Consider the following 20,680-nt stretch of genomic DNA (forward strand, 5'->3'; position numbering starts at 1 on the left):
AATCTTTGTGGGTCACGACTACCGTGGCGCTGCCTAGCACCGGAATGATCTGCTTTGTGTATGTCCGTAGCTGTGCGTCAATCAGCGATAATTTTGGCCTCCTGGCCTTGGACGCCCACAACTTTTCAAACTGTTTGATACCCATCAGGGACTGGCTGGCCCCCGTGTCTAGCTCCATTGATACTGGGATGCCATTGAGGAGCACTTTCATCATTATCGGTGGCGTCCTGGTGTATGAACTGTATACGTGCTCCACATGAACTCGCTGAACTTCAGCTTCCAGTGATTTCCCCCAGTGTTCATTTCTGCAATTACTGCAGGTATTTTGCTCATCTCTGCAAACTCCGGTTGAGTATGTGTCTCCACGCCTCCAGCATGAGCTGCTGTTGGAAACAAAAGGTCACTTGCCAGTCGATCGTCCCTGACTGCCCGTTATTGCCCTTGAGTGCGCCATTAACAGGTGTTGATGGCCCCATTACTGGCCCTATTGTCCCTTGCAATGGCATGAATCGTCGTTCAGCTTGCCATTGTCTCTGTCGAACTCCCCCTCTGGGTTCGACTACATGTTGGGGCATGCCCGACTGCCCTTGTCTGCCTGGAGAACTGAGTGCTGCTTTAACAATGTTGAATCTCTGTCCCAACCATTCCTTAACACAGTACCTCTCGTCTGTTCTGCTAGTGGTCATGCTCGCGTGGTTTAAATCCGAGTTTCTTGTCGCCATTGATAGGTCCTTACTATGCAGTATAAATGCACACGAGGCCCATGCTTGAGAGAAGGTCAGTCTGTGACCTGTCCTTTATTTCATACACTCAAGTGATGGAAGTGGGTGGAGCTTCCCCTTTTATATCTGAAGGTCCAGGTTAGGAGTGTCTCCCACAAGTTCACCACCTGGTGGTCATTGTTCTCACAGTGTACAACTTAGGTTAGATTATACATGGGTTACAATGCTGGTTGAATACATGACAAGCATGGAGACATATATTCACAGTCCAGTTAGAACACTCCGGTTGGGGTGGAGTGTAGAATGTTGCAGTGCAAGGGGTGTCGCAGTTGTGTGGGGCAGACTGGTTGGGCCGGATGCTCTTTACCTGTCCACCATTGTTCATAGGTTTATATGTAACCTTCAGGGCTGCTGACCGAGGCCTGTGTGACTCTTTGTCGGCCGGCGCGAACACGATGGGCCGAAATAGCCTCGTTCTGCACTGTAGATTTCTATGTTTCTAAGACAGCCAGGTACAGCACAGGTCTGGCACAGCTAATGACAGTATCAATCTGCAGTTGCCTACAAACTATTTTCTCTTCCTTCCGTCTATGCTGCAATGTTGACCAATGGGGACAGTGCCTTGCACAGGCAGAAAGGGCAAACCTTCCTAGAGCCACCTCATGCAGCACCATCTGCACTTGAGCTGTCATCAAACAGAGGGGCAGATACTGGCTGCAGCATCACTTACCTGCACCTTGGGTTTCTTTGCACTTTTTGCCTGTCACTTCCTAATCCTCATTTATTATATTTATGTGCTGATAGGGTGAGATGGAGTTAGCAGAGCGGGAGGGGGCTCTTGTGAAGCATAAACACCAGCCGAGTGGCTTGTTTCTGTGCTGTAAATTCAATGTAATTATCTTCTGCTTCAGCCTTGGGAAAGACTCAATGGGTTCAGAAGCTTATTCTTTAATTGTTTCCATACCTTCAGACAATTTTCCACTCCCACAACTGGTATGGTTTCTGAATATGCCCAAATCTGCACTTGGAACTATGCTAATGAGCCGACTTCAGAAAACTGCAAACAAGCAGTAACTTAGACCAGTCTGTTTAAAACCTACTTTGAACCATTTTGAACTGTGCCTACAGAAAAGATAGACCATAGTGTGTTATCTGCAGCTTTAAGAAGACCATATCAAGAAATATGGTGATTGCATTTGATTTATTTTGGGCCAGATTAGCAGCAAACATAGCTGGAAAAGCTGATAAAAGAATGGAAATCCTCAAGAAAGCTTGGTCTTATTTGTTGCTATTGGTAACTTTAGTGTTTTACAATCTGTACATGCCAGTGAAAATTGTGACCATGCTTAGCAAATTGTAGAGAAAAGCATATGAGATTTTTTTTGAAGATAGAGAGAATGCCTTTCAACAAACAAACAATGATGGAAACAGAATCCACATTAGCTTTTAAATAGGTGGATAAATGTTGGGCAAATTGCGGGTTTTCCGGGTGCATACGATGTGCACAAACGCCCGAAGAGGCCTCACAAGTTCCAGGTTTAGACCTGCACTGCGCATGAGCCTAAACCCAGTACTTGCGATCTGTCAAAGGTTCCTGCCTGACGTAAGGCCTGCTTTTACCAGCGGAAGAGTTTTAAAAGATAGAAAAAAATAAATGAATACTTTTTTTATATAAAAACCCAGTCCATTAAGGTAAGTTTCTTTTTAACACTATTAAAACATATTTTTAAAAATTTCAAAAAAATATTTTTTTTCTAAAATGTTTAATGTAATTCAATTTTTATTCATTTTAAATAAGTGAGGTGTTTTTTAATTTATGTATTGTGTTTTCATACAAATGGAACTCACCATTACTATCAATGGGAATATTACATTTTCATTAGTGGTCCAGGCCCACGTGATCCCAGGATGCCCGTACGTTCCTGGGATGCGTGGGTCTCTGGCACTGGGCTGCGCATCTAGGCCTCGGAGCGGAAGTGTTCGTTCTTCCAGGACCACCAGGTATTTTCGTAATTATTTTTTTTAATGGTCGGAGGCATCCACCCACGGGAAGCCGCCGATTGCAATTTCTAGGCCATTTGCACAGTTCAAAGCCTTGTTGGACTTGTTGAGAATTCAACGCAACATTCAGGCTGTCAGTTCTCTACACGCGTATAACTGGAGCACATAAATTGTGTAAGAGAAATTTGGCATTTGGAGTATCAGCGAAAAAAAGAGTTAAAGTGCCGGCTTCTACATCGGCTCAGCAAAAGAGGCAAAAAGTCTCTAGCTGACCTCACACATTCCAGTACCAAGGACCCAGAGGCTTCTGATTCAGCATTGATATATTAGGGATTAGATAACATTAAGTTACGTCCAGTCCGACAAGATAAGACACCATGGAAGACTCTAAACAAACTTTTAGGCGCCATGTACGATCAGCAAATTCTAATCCAATGATGTCATCCCAGTTAAGGTCTGAGGTTGCCTTGAGATCCTGGTCTGTCAATCCAAAATATTACTAATAAGGTAACCCAATTAGAGATCGAGGGAGGTCGTACCGGGGAGCGAAGGGGTCTATGAAATGTATAAATGATGTATGATTTTGCTATTCGGAGAACATCTCCACTCACAGGCGGCTGTGATGAGAGGTGTTCCCGGGCACCCGTAATTAAAGATCGTTATACCTTGCCATCCGTCTCCGTCGAATAACTTTAAGGGCTGCCACGGGGGTTGGGACGAGCGGCGACTCTTTATATCAGAGGGCCCGCTCATGGGAAGAGAAGCCTTCCCATTTACCCCTTCAAATTGTTAGGGCGGCAGTCGGCGAGAGGCGGGAGCAGCGTGAATGAGGCCAATAAAGGCCCAGCGGGTGTTCCTGAGGCGGCGGCAGTCGGCGAGAGGCGGGAGCAGCGTGAATGAGGCCAATAAAGGCCCAGCGGGGGATCCTGAGGCAGCAGCAGTCGGCGAGAGACGGGAGCAGCGTGAGCGAGGCCTATAAAGGCCCAGCGGGTGTTCCTGAGGCAGCAGCAGTCAGCGAGAGGCGGGAGCAGCGTGAATGAGGCCAATAAAGGCCCAGCGGGTGTTCCTGAGGCAGCAGCAGTCGGCGAGAGGCGGGAGCAGCGTGAATGAGGCCAATAAAGGCCCAGCGGGTGTTCCTGAGGCGGCGGCAGTCGGCGAGAGGCGGGAGCAGCGTGAATGAGGCCAATAAAGGCCCAGCGGGGGATCCTGAGGCAGCAGCAGTCGGCGAGAGACGGGAGCAGCGTGAGCGAGGCCTATAAAGGCCCAGCGGGTGTTCCTGAGGCAGCAGCAGTCGGCGAGAGACGGGAGCAGCGTGAGCGAGGCCTATAAAGGCCCAGCGGGTGTTCCTGAGGCGGCGGTAGTCGGCGAGAGACGGGAGCAGCGTGAGTGAGGCCTATAAAGGCCCAGCGGGTGTTCCTGAGGCGGCGGTAGTCGGCGAGAGACGGGAGCAGCGTGAGTGAGGCCTATAAAGGCCCAGCGGGTGTTCCTGAGGCAGCATCAGTCGGCGAGAGACGGGAGCAGCGTGAGTGAGGCCTATAAAGGCCCAGCGGGTGTTCCTGAGGCAGCGGTAGTCGGCGAGAGGCGGGAGCAGCGTGAGCGAGGCCTATAAAGGCGGGGCTTGTGCAGCTGCAGCGGGGACCGAAGGCAAAAAAGCAGAAAGAAATCGAAAGGTGACGTCGCAGCCAAGGGGGTAAGTGATTGGCTGGTGATTGGTAAGTAGCTTTTCTTTTTCTTTTCTATTTCAGTAAGTAACCTTTAGCATTGTTGTTGCCAAATCAAGTTAATCTAGGGGTTAAGTCATGGCAGGAGAGCTCAGACACATGTTATGCTCCTCCTGTACCATGTGGGAAATCAGGGACGCCTCCGGTGTCCCTGACGACTAAGTGTGCGAGGAGTGTATCCGCCTCCAGCTCCTGACAAACCGCGTTGCGGAACTGGAGCTGCGGGTGGATTCACTCTGGAGCATGCACGATGCTGAGAATTATGTGAATAGCACATTTAGTGAGTTGGTCTTACCGCAGGTAAAGGGTCCACAGCCAGATAGGGAATGGAAGACCAACAGGAAGAGCAGTGCAAGGAAGGTAGTGCAGGGGTCCCCTGCGGTCATCCCCCTGCAAAACAGATACACCGCTTTGGGTACTGTTGAGGGGGATGACTCATCAGGGGAGGGCAGCAGCAGCCAGGTTCATGGTGCCATGGCTGGCTCTGCTGCACAGGAGGGCAGGAAAAAGTGTGGGAGAGCAATACTGACAGGGGATTCGATTGTAAGGGGAATAGATAGGCATTTCTGCGGCCGCAACCAAGACTGCAGGATGGTATGTTGCCTCCCTGGTGCAAGGGTCAAAGATGTCTCGGAGCGGGTGCAAGACATTCTGAAAAAGGAGTGTGAACAGCAAGTTGTCGTGGTGCATATAGGTACTAACAACATAGGTAAAACATGGGATGAGGTCCTACGAGACGAATTTAGGGAGCTAGAAGTTAAATTAAAAAGTAGGACCTAAAAAGTAGTAATCTCAGGATTGCTAACAGTGCCATGTGCTAGTCAGAGTAGGAATCACAGGATAGCTCAGATGAATACATGGCTTGAGCAGTGGTGCAGAAGGGAGGGATTCAAATTCCTGGGACATTGGAACCGGTTCTGGGGGAGGTGGGACCAGTACAAACCGGATGGTCTGCACCTGGGCAGGACCAGAACCAATGTGCTAGGGGTAGTGTCTGCTAGTGCTATTTGGGAGGAGTTAAACTAATATGGCAGGGGGATGGGGACCTATGCAGGGAGACAGAGGGGAATAAAATGGAGACAGAAGCAAAATATAGAAAGGAGAATAGTGAAAGTGGAGGGCAGAGAAACCCAAGGCAAAAAACAAAAAGGACCACTTTACAGCAGAATTCTAAAGGGTCAAAGTGTGTTAAAAAGACAAGCCTGAAGGCTCTCTGCCTCCATGCAAGGAGTATTCGGAATAAGGTGGACGAATTAACTGCGCAGATAGCAGTTAATGGATATGATGTGATTGGCATCACAGAGACATGGCTCCAGGGTGACCAAGGCTGGGAACTCAACATGCAAGGGTATTCAGCATTTAGGAAGGATAGACAGAAAGGAAAAGAAGGCGGGGTGGTGTTGCTGGTTAAAGAGGAAATTAATGCAATTGTAAGGAAGGACATTAGCTTGGATGATGTGGAATCGGTATGGGTGGAGCTATGGAATACCAAAGGGCAGAAAACGCTAGTGGGAGTTGTGTACAGGCCACCAAATAGTAGTAGTGAGGTTGGGGACAATATCAAACAAGAAATAAGGGATGTGTGCAATAAAGGTACAGCAGTAATGATGGGCGACTTGAATCTACATATTGATTGGGCTAACCAAACTGGTAGCAATGCGGTGGAGGAGGATTTCCTGGAGTGTATTAGGGATGGTTTTCTAGACTAATATGTCAAGGAACCAACCAGAGAGCTGACCATCCTGGACTGGATGATGTGTAATGAGAAGGTACTAATTAGCAATCCTGTTGTGCGAGACCCCTTGGAGAAGAGTGACCATAATATGGTAGAATTCTTTATTAAGATGGAGAGTAACAAAGTTAATTCAGAACTAGGGTCCTGAAATTAAGGAAAGTTAACTTTGATAGTATGAGGCGCGAATTGGCTAGATTAGACTGGCAAATGATACTTGAAGGGTTGACGGTGGATAGGCAATGGCAAACCTTTAAAGATCATGTGGTCGAACTTTAATAAATGTACATCCCTGTCTGGAGTAAAAATAAAACGGTGAAGGTGGCTCAACCGTGGCTAACATGGGAAATTAAGGATAGTGTTAAATCCAAGGAAGAGGCATACAAATTAGCCGCAAAAAGTAGCAAGCCGGAGGACTGGGAGAAATTTAGAATTCAGCAGAGGACGACAAAGGGTTTAATTAAGAGGGGGAAAATAGACCAGTTAGCCTGACATCAGTAGTGGGGAAAATGTTGGAATCAATCATTAAGGATGAAATAGCAGCACATTTGGAAAAAAGTGATAGGATTAGTCCAAGTCAGCATTGATTTATGAAGGGGAAATCAAGCTTGACAAATCTTCTGGAATTTTTTCAGGATGTAACTGGTAGAGTGGACAGGGAAGAACCAGTGGATGTGGTGTATGTGGACTTTCAAAAGGCTTTTGACAAGGTCCCAAACAAGAGATTGGTGTGCAAAATCAAAGCACATGGTATTGGGGGTAATGTACTGACGTGGATAGAGAACTGGTTGGCAGACAGAAAGCAGAGAGTCGGGATTAACGGGTCCTTTTCAGAATGGCAGGCAGTGATTAGTGGGGTGCCGCAGGGCTCAGTGCTGGGATCCCAGCTCTTTACAATATATATTAATGATTTGGATGATGGAATTGAGTGTAATATGTCCAAGTTTGCAGATGACACTAAACTGGGTGGTGGTGTGAGCTGTGAGGAGGACGCTAAGAGGCTGCAGGATGATTTGGACAGGTTAGGCGAGTGGGCAAATACATGGCAGATGCAGTATAATGTGGATAAATGTGTGGTTATCCACTTTGGGGGCAAAAACACGAAGGCAGAATATTATCTGAATGGCGGCAGATTAGGAAAAGGGGAAGTGCAGTGAGACCTGGGTGTCATGATTCATCAGTCATTGAAGGTTGGCATGCAGGTACAGCAGGCAGTGAAGAAGGCAAATGGTATGTTGGCCTTCATAGCAAGGGGATTTGAGTATAGGAGCAGGGAAGTCTTACTGCAATTGTACAGGGCCTTGATGAGGCCCCACCTGGAATATTGTGTTCAGTTTTGGTCTCCTAATCTGATGAAGGACGTTCTTGCTATTGAGGGAGTGCAGCGGAGGTTCACCAGACTGATTCCCGGGATGGCAGGACTGACATATGAGGAGAGACTGGATCGACTGAGCCTGTATTCACTGGAGTTTAGAAGGATGAGGGGGAATCTCATAGAAACATATAAAATTCTGACGGGACTGGACAGGTTAGATGCAGGAAGAATGTTCCCGATGTTGGGGAAGTCCAGAGCCAGGGGACATCGTCTAAGGATAAGGGGTAAGCCATTTAGGACTGAGATGAGGAGGGACTTCTTCACTCAGAGAGTTGTTAACCTATGGAATTCCCTATCGCAGAGAGTTGTTGATGCCAGTTCATTGGATATATTCAAGAGGGAGTTAGATATGGCTCTTGCGGCTAAAGGGATCAAGGGGTATGGAGAGAAAGCAGGAACGGGGTACTGAAGGAATGATCAGCCATGATCTTATTGAATGGTGGTGCAGGTTCGAAGGGCCGGATGGCCTACTCCTGCACCTATTATCAATGTTTCTATGTTAGAGCGTAAGTCAGATTTAAATGTTTATGCTAGAAACTCAAGAGCTGCTGCAGCTGTACCTCAACGTTTGGAAACTTCATACAGAGTACTAGTTGTAATTCTTTGCATAAAACTCTCACTGCCTGTGGAGAAATCTCCTAAGCATTGTTATTTCCTGGAACTCTGTCTCTTGTATGCAACAGTTCCAATGCAGAGCTAACCATCACCTACTGAAACAGAGTTGCTTTACCATGTATTAAGCAATGGACAATCTCTTTGCCTAATTTCACCAAGTCTTTCGGATCTCAGCAATGCCCAGGGTTGTTGCAAGACACCTGTTGTCACAGCTGCCAAAGCTTCATCCGGTTATGCCACTCATTAGCTAAAGACAAATACTGGCAAGCAAGCATGCTTCTTTACTTGAAATCAATTTTACTTTCAAAAATTTTAAATCTATATTTGAATTGTTGAGCGAATCAAAATATTAGTTAATCTTTAACGGAGGTATACAATTAATTTTAATAAATTCGTAAAATGGCTGATGAAGTGTTGTTCATTTATCTCCTTTGACACCCTTATTTGAAGATTTCTGTGTAGTTGTTCAGTTTTAATGATTCAGTGGTTAGACGTATAGTACAAATCACTCACTGATCCATAGCACAATCATCATACAAATCAGGAGGGGTCTGTGGTGAAAATCAGAAAATAGGTGGCTAACCTCAACCTTCTTCACTTTTAATAGTATAATTTGTACTGTTATATTTGAATCACTTTTAATTCACTGCAATTATTATATTTATTACATATTTTTTAAATACAGTAACCAATTATGCATTCCTCCATTGGTCAATTTTACTTTATCCTAGAAAAATGTATCAAATTTTTAGCAGATTTTTTAATAAAATGGCTTTTTGAATAAGAGTTTTAATCCCAATGAACTTTAAAGTGTGTGTATCTTACATGAAGGGTCTCATTAGGCAACCAGAAGCCACAACTACCTATGCCTGTAGACTAAGTCAAATTCCACTTTAATGAATTGATTGTTTTTTTTTTAAACCTGTGAAAATAGAATACAAATTTCAAACATCAATTATAACAATTGACAGATAATGCTGCTAGCATTAATATGCAGACTAGATATCTTGTAAAGGAGTCCATGCATTTTAGATACATTTTACTCTTATGGAGAAACACAATATTCTTACCTCCTATTGGTGCAGCAAAGCAACAGCCAACTCCGACAGCACAGGCAGCTGCCAGCATCTCAATGTTTCTAGATTCATTCTAAAAGAAAAGTAAATAAAGTTGTAATTAAAACACGTTGTTTTCTGCCCATTGGCAAAAAGATAAGCTTATCATTGTTTAAAAGTACAAGGGTTTTTTGCATAATATACTACTTTTTTTAAACAAAAGAATAAAGTGGACAAAATAAATAATATTTTAAGCATTGTGAAAATCTAGGAGAGTCAAAAAAAAGTTATTGATATTTGCTGAAATGATGCAGTAGTGCCAATATAAGCTTTCAGGCTTTGGACTATAACATTTTGTGCTGAACAGGTTTCAGATCAGTTCAACAGGCATCCTATAGCTCCATCTCTTTGCAAACATTTAATCCTCTTTCGGCCTGGTCAACCTTCGAGCACGTATTAATCGAGAAGTCAAAGACCTTTTACTGAATAAAACAGCCATCTGTAACAAACAGATTCCTGTGACTGAGTATGTTTTAGTTTCTTCAGCATTACTGTCAGATTTCCAGGGACCTCTATCATTAGATTCAGTCATTTACAATCATAGGAACTCCAGACGCACATCCGGGAAGAGTGTCAAAGTTAAAATATTTAAAGAGCTGCCATTTCCATTACAGATGAGATTTGTAGTGTGTGCATAGAGGCTTTGCAATTGTACGGAGATGCTGTCCAAATATATAACGAGGGATGGTACTGCCTGCATATTTACTCCCAGAGACAAGTGCAATCAGGGCATAAAGCAAATGCCCAGCATAAAAGATCGAGGAAACTCAGGGTGCAAATGTATTATACGCAATTACACTACGCCTGAATTACAGGTAATCAAGTCCTGTGATGTCCTATGATGCAATTCTCAAGTACCAATTGGTGGAGCATGTAGGATGTGGGCTCCACGCACTGAAACTGAACAAAGAGCAGCGTCAGCAGTGGAAAAAGACCACTGGAAGCCACTCCAAACTCAGGGCAGGTAGGATTTTTAAGCAAACTTTATGCAGCTAGAAGGAGAATAAATGTTCCGCCCGGTCCCACAGAAATCGACCCACCGAAGGGACAACCCTCTGCAGTCCTTCCCTGGCATCACCTCCTCAACCGGCTCAACTCCATGGAGGAGCCGCTGGAATTCCAGCCCTCGTCCCATTGGCGAGCTGCAAAGGCAGGACAGTTCTACGCAAACATGGTAATGAGGCTCCACTATCAAAATGGTTTGTGCCTCTGACCATTTTCATTGGTTGGTTAACTCCACCTGATAAAAGAGATCACATCAAAATTGGCCCTCTTGTTTAGAATTAATATTGTAGTGTTGCAATATTGTAACCATCCATGCAAGCAAATTTTATACAATGCCATTTTAGATTTTTTACAAAAGAATAAAGTGGAAGTGAAACATATATCTGAGAAATATGAAGTTGCATTTCAACATGTCTAAATAAGGTGTGGGTTATGAACATTGATATCAATAACTTTTTTTAATGCATTTATATATAATCTCATCCGTACATGACATTCCTATTGTTAAATGTGTGTACAGCTCTTGTCATCAACTGATTTTTCAGAATTGAGATGGTTGTTATTTGGAGATGGTGCGGTCATCCATTGCTGCTCAGAGAAGCTTCAACCTGTCTACACAACCAGGTGTTCAGACCATTTGACAGCAGACACCCGTTTCATGGCTGTGGACACACATTGCATAAATCCTAGAATTGTCTCACAACATGGGAAGAGAGGCAAGAATTGAAAAATGTAAGGGCTGATAGGAAGAAATATATAACACAGGGACTTTTAGGAGGAGAGAAAAGCCTTTAGGCCTAAACCTTTTTCATAGATCAGCTCACCAACCAATCTCCTGACTAGATCTCGTAATCCCTTCTGTAACAGTCTTTTAAATTTACTGCTCAATTACTTTCCATGTTAACTTGCTCCACAACTATTACCATTTGGGTGAAACTTGACTCCTTTCTTAGGGCCCAAATTTTCCCAACCCCTTTTTTCGGCGCACTCTCCTGAGATGCACCGACTTTGTGCGCTGGAAACGCGCCGAAAAACTTGCTCACGATCCTGGCCACTCTTGTGTGTGTCCCAGGTCCTGGCGTGGCGCTCCTCGTGGAGTGGGGGGCAGAGCTACAGCCCTGCACCGAAAACAGTGCCGGCAGCTGTGCGCATGTGCAGTAGAGCCGTCACACATGCGCAGTAGCTCCGTCCCATGATGATGATGATGATGCCTGCAGAACGCGTCCAGCCCCTATCCCAGGCCGAATGCCTGGTCGCACAGGCCGGCCACTGAGGTCTGCAAGAAGCAGGTTGGTGCGAATGAGTTTTGATCGGGACGAGGGGGCGGAAAGAGATTGGTCGTCTTTGGCTGCAGTCTAGTGGTTTGGACCGAGGATAGCTTGTCGTGCAGCGACGTCGCTTGCCATGCTGGGCTGGCTTTGCGTTCGTTTGGTTGGGTGGCGGTCTTGTAATGTTAAAGAAGCACATACACAGTGACAGCCATGTGCTTAACCTACATCCCATCCTGTGTGTTAATAAATAACCAGCAACATGCAGTTAGATTGTATTACAAATAATTTATGTGTGAAGTTCTTTCAAGATGTCAGTGTGCAAAGATGCTTAGAATCATAGTGCCGTGTGTTGCGCTGGACCTCGGTGTCCTTCCACACGTGGCCCGTCTGGCTCAAGCACACTTGCCGACCGTTGAGCGGCGCCCAAGTTAATCCCCATACGTCTCGCCGCCGTTGTTGCTGCGTGCTTTTATCCTCCGATACTCCGCGCTGCCCAGCCACTGCTTCTGGCCTTTCTAGCTCTCTCTCTCTCTCGCTCCGATGTCACCTGTCCCTCTGGCACTCTCGCTCTCTCTGAATCGGAACTCCAGAACGGTGTGAGCAGAGCCCGGGCTCCAGTGCACTTGTGCACCCACCCCCCCCGTCCGTCTGCCTGTACTAGCCCGCCCGGGTTGGGGCTTGAGGATAGCGGTGTGCGTGTTGTTGTGGTGGAGATGCCGGCCAGCGCCGACAAAATACCTTTCTGCCTACGACCTATGACCCCAGGGCTGAACTCGGGCGAGTCGGCCGATCTCCAAACTCCTTTCGGGGCTAAATGGAGTTGTCTGCTGTTCCTCACGCGAGGGAGCCGAAGCCCCATGCCTCTGCCAGGTTTCAGGCTGCCATTTTTAAGGCTTGACCAAAAACCCGAAAAATAGGCAAAAAGGGAAAAAATTCCCGCTCGAAAAGGGTTGAAAGTCGGTGGGTGGCAGCCACTTTCTCCCTCCCCTATCCCAGACCGAAGGGACTCTCGCACGGCCAGCTGCCGAGTTTAGTTGAAGGTAAGATTTACTTCAGTTCTTTATTTGTTAATTTAATTATTTACTTCAGTTCTTTAGTTTTTATTGAATGGTTATTACTGCTTGTGCTTTGTTTGGTGCTTGAAATGTTGTTAGTTGCGCCGATTCCTTAACTGTAAGTAAGGTCTTTCTGTGCGGACAAAAGTGGACACATACGCTGCCCTAAGTTAGTTTAGTACAACTTTTTTCTGGCCAAATTGGCATAAATGGTGTAAGTGACTGGGAATGCCCCCTTTTGGAAAAAAAAAACTGACCTAACAAAAAACCTAACTAACTCACTTACATTGGCGCAAATTAAATGGCCATATTTGCAACTAAAAAGATACACCAGAAAAATCAAGTTACACCAAAAAGAACGGTGCAACTCATGGGGAAATTTGGGCCCATGCTCCTTAATTCTTAATTTTTAATTTGTGTCCCCGGTTTTTGAACTTGTCATCATGTTGAACAATTTGCCAGGATCAATTTTGTCATTTCTTCTCAATCATCAATTATGAAGCTTTGAAATTTTCCCTTTTCAAAAGAAAACAACTCCACCTTTGTTAAACTTTCTTCTTAACTTAAATTCTTGACACCCAGAATTATCTCTGTTGCTTGTATTCATACCCTCTCAAGGGCAATAATATTCTTCCTATGAGTAAGTTATTCTGAGTTACATATAGGACTCCAAATGAGACGTCACTGTTTTCGCACCGGAGGGGTAGTAATGGCAGCGGAAAGCATTGGGTATTGGGAAGTTTTTTCCCCAGATTTCTTTTCTCCATGGAAGCCTTAGGGCACCCCGAGGTCGGCTGTTTAGCTTGGGATTTTCAATTGCTCAGCCAGCCCAGCACCCTCAGAGAGGTGTGGAACGCTTTCCTTACCGCTCCGCTCCACACTCAGGGCCCAGTTGGTGAATTTTGCGGCTGGAGACCCAACCATTTCCCGGTGCAAAATTTACCGCTCTGCCTGGATTAATGCCGCAACAGAGGCACGACCGAATTTCCGCCCCTATCTGTGTTAATCTAATCCATTTTCTTACTTGTCTTTTTAATTACAGTTATAAATACTGGAATTATGCATAATGAGTTTAGCCATTATAATCCCTAGGATCTCATTTTGGATCAGCATGTTCCACCTAACACATTTTTGCTCTTTTGGTACCTTGTTCCCATAGTAATTATTTTACATTTCTCCACATTGAACTCCATCTGGCACCTTTTCCAGTTACCTAAAAGATCTAAATCCCTCTGAATGTGGTTCATTGTTCCTCATCATTTGCTCAGTCTATTATTTTCTTATCTGCAAGCCTAGAAATTCTGTGTCTATATATTATTAAAACCTTGTGTATGGCACACACTTCCTGTTTACAGACCTTACTGCCTATGTCACAATGTTGTCTATCAGGGACTATAAAACAAGGTAAATGCGGGCTGGAATAGAGAGCTAAGAAACCACAAGTCACTTCATGGATCGATCTCAGAGCCATTACAACCGTTTCTCGGAGCCTAAATCTACATTTCACGTGGTTGCATGGGAAGTGACAGTAAAGTCGTCAGCAAATCAGCGGGAGACCCAAGCTCCAATTTCATGTGGAGGAGGCAAAAGAGAGACCATCAGTGAAGCTTGGGAAGTAGAAGTGAATCTTAAGTGGATATGGGCTGCAGGGTTTCTAACGAGGTGACGTTTATGAAGAGTGGAGGAGGCCAGCTGGAGAGCATTGAAATATTTGAATCTGATGATGACAAAGACATGGATGAGATTGTCAGCAGCAGATGGGCTGAGGCAGGGATGGAGATGAGCTTCCATCCTCTGTCAATTTCAGCTGATCCAAAACTCTGCTGCCTGTATCATATACTGTACTAAATCCTGCTCAAGTCCTGTCCTCCGTGACCTACATTGGCGGCTGGCCCCCAACCCTTCGAATTTAAAATTCTCATCCTTAGGTTTAAATCTGTTTATGGTCTCACCCTCTTCCTATCTGTGTAACCTCCTCCTGCCCTACAAACCTCCTGAGGTCTCCATTTGTCGGACTCTGGCCTCTCGTACATCCCTCTCTGCCCTTGCCCAGCACTGGTGGGCATGCCTTCAGCCACCCAGGCCCCCCCACTCCAGAACTCCCTCCTTAAACCCCTCTGCCAATTCACCTCGTTCTCCTCCTTTAAGGCACTCTATAAAATCCACCTCTTTGACCAACCTTTTGATCACCCTACCAAATAGCTCTTTCTTTGGCTCAGCATCCATTTTTTTTATTACGCTTCTGTTAAGTGCCTACCAAAATAAGCCAAGACTTCCAGCCTACCATGTTACACCAGAAGTAATAAATACTACTGGCAGAAAAGTATAGAGGGCTATCTTGTCCCACAAAGTATGGTATGGAAACAATTTAGTGTTTTTTAAAATAAAGATGTAAACAGCCTCCTGGTTGCTATGACATAGCTGAAGTCATGACCAATTGGGCGAGTTCTTCAACAGGCAGGAAATCCTCTCTGCCAGATTACCGCCCAGGTGAAGACTGTTATGTATGCATGCCAATGATGTACTGTACACTAGATCTGAATGTACCTTCACCCTGTATATACCTTACCTGTACACCAGAGGGTGCTGCTGTTGGAGACCTAAGGGTCATTTGTACACTGCAGGTAACCCAGTATAAAAGGGAGCTCACCTCTTGGTGTCCTCACTCTAGGAGCTGCAATAAAGGACTACTGTCAATACAGTTCAAGTGCCATACCTCTGCCTCGTGGAGTCATTAATAGAGTGCCGACATACACAATAACTGGCGACGAGATCACGAATTCCACGTACATGTCTAATCTCAGCAACTTCCAACAAGTCACCGATGGGGAAGATTGGGATGCCTTCGTGGAAAGGTTAGAACACTTTTTCATTGCCAACGACCTGGATGGGGACTCATCGGCCACACTGGCAAACAAACGCAGGGCCATCCTGCTTAGCAGTTGTGGGTTATCCACAGCCTTGTCAGGGACCTACTAGCCCCAGCGAAGACAACAACCAAAAGCTATGGGGAGCTCGTAACATTAATACAAAGAGCAATTGAAACCCAAAGAGAACATCCTCACAGCCAGGCACCGGTTTTACACTCACCGGCGACCCGAAGGCCAAGAAATTGCTAAGTATGCTACAGATTTAAGAAGGTTGGCTGCACCGTGTGCTTTTGGCGACCAGCTCACCGAATTTTGTTATCGGAATCGGCCACGAGGGCCTCCTCCACAAACTGCTCTCTGCGGACATCACAGTTACCCTGCAGAAGGCAACTAAAGTGAGCCAGGCCGACATGATTTCAGTCGGCGACTCCAAACGAATGATGAGCCAATACCCAGGACTCTAAACCAACGTGTGCAGTGAACAGAATGGCGACTTGCAAAGGCAGAAATGCTGCCCTGAGTCCCGCAACCCTGAGTCCACCACATGGGGCCAACTGGCTAGCCCCGTGCTGGCGCTGTGGAGGAAACCACGGGGCCTACCAGTGCCGCTACAAAGACTATACCTGCAAAGGCTGCAACGCGAAAGATCACCTTCAGAGAATGTGCAGAAAAAGCTTTACTCATCGCGTCTCTGAAGAGTTGGCTGATCACCTGGGCTCCAACACTGATGAAGACAAAGCTGCTCAACCCCTGGAAGAAGAGTACGGAACTTATACCTGCTCCACCAAAAGTTCCCCATGGAAGATGGAAGTGGACATCAATGGAGTCCCAGTTTCTAGGGGGATCGGCACAGGGGCGAGCCAGTCTTTGATGAGCCAGACGACCTTTGAAAAACTTTGGATCAATCCCGCCAAACAACCAAAACTGTCTGCTGTCCAGGCAAAGCTGCTCACCTACACCAAAGGCACCATTCCAGTCGTTGGCAGCGTGGACGTCCAGGTCTCCCAGGGCGGCGCGATGAACAAGCTCCCTCTGTGGATTGTTGCCAGCGATGGTCCAACATTGCTGGGAAGAAGTTGGATGAAGCAGGTCCAAGTCGGTCGAAGCAACGACAGCCTCTGGGCTCCAGCGATCGACATCCCATGCAGCGCCGAACTTGGATCCATCGCTGCACCTAGAAATCCTACCGTCCAGCTCGACTGCGCGACGACGACTGCACAACACCATGACGAGATCACCCAAACCAAACGTCCAGACCTCACCTTCCGGCCCGTGGCAGGACTCCGAGGGAAGAAGATCGATGAGAAAGGTGGATTCCTGTCGTCTGTGGCCGAACCCGAGAAGATGATGATCACCACAGCCTACCTCGAGGAGAGCGAGAAGATGGCAGCTGCACCACGAGGCTAAGAACCCAGAATCAAAATGGCCCGCGACCAGACCACGACGGGCAGCGTTGGAGGAGCGACACGTGGCACCAAGCGGTGAACCGGATTGGAAGGCCCCCTTAAGGGAGACCGGTAACCCAAAGAAATTAAAGGGACATTTTCACTCTAGGCACAGTGATGCAAAGGACTTTAAAGTTAAAAGTGCAGTAAGCAAATGCAGGTATGCAAATGTAACTTTGAATTGTGATGCCGGAGTAACCGATGAAAAAAAGGTAATGAAAGCTTGTGACAGTGATGTTAGCAACAAGTTTGTACTGTTAAATGATGATGATAGATCTTTTAATGTGACTAATGTAACCCTGTATGGAGACACTGATACACAAGAAAGGGTTGTAAGTGCTAAAGTAATAATGTAAAGAGAGATAACAGTGTAAAATCGACTCAGTGTTTCACGTATGCAGAAAGTAGACTGTTAAAGGACACCCGGTTTCTACATGTACAATGCAAATGCCAGAAGTATCCCCCCGTGGGAGACCCCCAGGTCCAGCGGGCTACCTGACCATGTAAGCCTGGACTTTTGGGACAAATGTGATGCCCCAGGAAGGCTCACACACACCCAGTGGGAGCAGACCCACTGCAGGGACAGTGGCCAATGGGCAGCACAGCCACCACCACTGGCAACCTGCCCCAGATCAGCCCTACACCCCCCCGGCCACCAGGGCCAACACCAGGAAAGAGAGGCCAGTATCCTCCAGCTTTCCTGGTGGACCCTGGGATGACCAAACTTCCACCACCAATGGAGGACAAGGAGCCCACATAGTCCTGTGGCCCTGTCCACCACCACTTACCCACTCTACAGTGTATGTATCTTACCTATTGCCCTGGCTCTCCCATTGAGGGATCCTACAACAGTGACACCCACATGGTGTGTGTGTGAGGGAGGGGCGGGGAAATGCATGAGGGCAGCCTCAAGCACAGGGATCACATCTGGCACCCACACAACCCTCACCACAACCTCCCACAGCCCACAACTGATCACCTCCCCAGGTCATAGCAATAAGGACTTGGAAAAGGCTTAGGAGGGAGTGTTGTTATGTATGCATGCCAATGATGTAATGATGTACTGCACACTAAACCTGAATGTACCTTCGCCCTGTATATACCTTATCTGTACACCAGAGGGTGATGCTGCTGGAGACCTAAGGGTCACCTGTACATTGCAGGTAACCCAGTATAAAAGGGAGCTCACCGCTTGGTGTCCTCACTCTAGGAGCTGCAAAAAAGGACTACAATCTATATAGTTCAAGTGCCATAATCCTGCCTCGTGGAGTCATTAACAGAGTTCCTACATAAAGATGAGGAAAATTTATCCCGGTATCTCTTTATAACTGATAATAAAACATTTGGATCACATCCATTTCTTGGTTTAAATACTAATCAAGTCAGTACATTGCATGATAGAGTCCGGCACTCTCCTCATTCAGAGGTTATTCTGTGTTTACTCAAACATTCAGACCTCATTACATGCTGCCAATCTGTTCGTACTTGCCACATTGATATACATCCCTAAGGCTATTACCAAAACAAGATTGTAATTCTGATTTGGGTGAAATAACTATAAGAAAGACAGGTGTTTGGTTTTCAGAATACGGATTCCTCAGGTTCCAGGTAGAATAACTAATTTGTGCTCCTGTGTGAACATTGTTGTGAAGGTAGGAGTGTTGCTAGGAACATTTTGAGGAGTTACATCATGCTGTTTTTCTTTGGAAATTAAATTTATGATAGCGAATGGGTCATATGATTCATGATGATTTGTACTATTACTAATTCCAACAATATTTCCAAGGGAAATAATTAAGCCTAATTTTGCAATCCATTGATTTCACGCAGCTGTGCCCCAGCTCAGTGGTCTCTGAAGTCGTGCTATACAATGTAATTTGCAGAAATATGGGGTAGAATTTCTGCTGGGGGTCTCCTGATCTCCCAACATAAATTCGGCGGAAACCCCCAGAGAAATGGCATAAGTGACCACTTACACCACTTATCCAGGGTTTCGGCCGATCTTCCGCCAAAGTTATGCCAGGAGATCGGGAGAACCGCTGCAGAAAATCCAGGATTAGAAAACCTGGCATTGGGCATGGCAGAGTGCAGTATTTACAGAAAGAAAGACTTGCATTTATATAGCGCCTCTCACGACCATCAGATGTCTCAAAGAGCTTTACAGCCAATGAATGTACAATGTAGTTACTATTGTAGAACTTAACTATACATTTTAAAAGAAAGGAGGACCATGTATGCAGTATAGTGCTATGCATGGAAGGTCACCAATAACCTGCTCATCTATGCTCAGTTTGGGTTCCGCCAGGACCACTCGGCTCCAGATCTCATTACAGTCTTGGTCCAAAGATGGACAAAAGGGGAACTGAATTCCAGAGGTGAGGTGACGGCCCTTGACATCAAGACAGCATTTGACGAGTGTGGCATCAAGGAGCCTGAGTAAAATTGAAGTCAATCGGAATCAGGGGGAAAACTCTCCACTGGTTGGAGTCATACCGAGCACAAAGGAAGATGGTTGTGGTTGTTGGAGGCTAATCATCTCAGCCCCAGGACATTGCTGCAGGAGCTCCTCAGGGCAGTGTCCTAAGCTCAACCATCTTCAGCTGCTTCATCAATGACCCATCATAAGGTCAGAAGTGGGGATGTTCGCTGATGATTGCACAATGTTCTGTGCCATTCGCAACTCTTCAGATAATGAAGCAGTCCATGCCCACATGCAGCAAGACCTGGACACATTCAGGCTTGGGCTGATAAGTGGCAAGTAACATTCACACCATACAAGTGCCAGGCAATGACTATCTCCAACAAGCAAGAATCTAACTACCTCCCTTTGATATTCAACGGCATTACCATCGCCAAATCCCCCACCATCAACATCCTGGGGGTCACCATTGACCAGAAACTTAACTGGACCAGCCACATAAATACCGTGGCTACAAGAGCAGGTCAGAGGCTGGGTATTCTGCCATGAGTGTCTCACCTCCTGACTCCCCAAAGCCTTTCCACCATCTACAAGGCACAAGTCAGGAGTGTGATGAAATAATTTCCACTTGCCTGGATGAGTGCAGCTCCAACAACACTCAAGAAGCTCGACACCATTCAGGACAAAGCAGTCCGCTTGATTGGCACCCCATTCACCACCTTCAACATTCACTCCCTCCACCACCAGTGCACTATGGCTGCAGTGTGTACCATCTACAAGCTGCACCGCAGCAAGTCGCCACAGCTTCTTCGGCAGCACCTCCCAAACCCTCGACCTATAGCACCTAGATTACTTATGTGGCTCAGTGTCAAATTTTCTGTCTCATAATACTCCTGTGAAGCACCTCGAGACATTTCACCACATTAAAGGGGCTATATAAATACACGTTGTTGTTGTTGTAGAAGGACAAGGGCAGCAGACGCATGGAAGCACCATCACCTGAAAGTCCCCTCCAAGTCGCACACCATCCTGACTTGGAAATATATCGCCGTTCCTTCATTGTCGCTGGGTCAAAATCCTGGAACTCCCTCCCTAACAGCACTATGGGAGTATCTTCACCACAAGGACTGCAGAGGTTCAAGAAGGTGGCTCACCACCTTGTTCTCAAGGGCAATAAATGCTGGACTTGCCAATGACCCCCACATTCTGGAACGAATAAAAAAAATAACCACGCCAGATTGAGCCATTCATGATCTTACAATCTGTCAAATGTATGCAGCATTCACATATTGTAGAATACCACAAATGTTGCTTTTTCCTTTATATTTTACATA

At 46.1% G+C, this 20,680-nt stretch overlaps 1 protein-coding gene across 2 annotated transcripts in view; it reads right to left on the minus strand.

Annotated features, from left to right (window-relative positions):
• LOC139265315 (chloride channel protein 2-like) overlaps window positions 1-20,680 on the minus strand; it is a 684,518-nt gene that overhangs the window by 234,958 nt on the left and 428,880 nt on the right. For both annotated transcript variants that reach the window (XM_070882282.1, XM_070882283.1), the window contains exon 7: window positions 9,237-9,315. In XM_070882282.1, coding sequence (XP_070738383.1) covers window positions 9,237-9,315 — 79 coding nt within the window. The remainder of the gene's footprint in view (window positions 1-9,236; window positions 9,316-20,680) is intronic.

This window comes from Pristiophorus japonicus, chromosome 6 (genome assembly GCF_044704955.1).
Source record: "Pristiophorus japonicus isolate sPriJap1 chromosome 6, sPriJap1.hap1, whole genome shotgun sequence".
Classification (NCBI taxonomy): Eukaryota; Metazoa; Chordata; class Chondrichthyes; family Pristiophoridae; genus Pristiophorus; species Pristiophorus japonicus.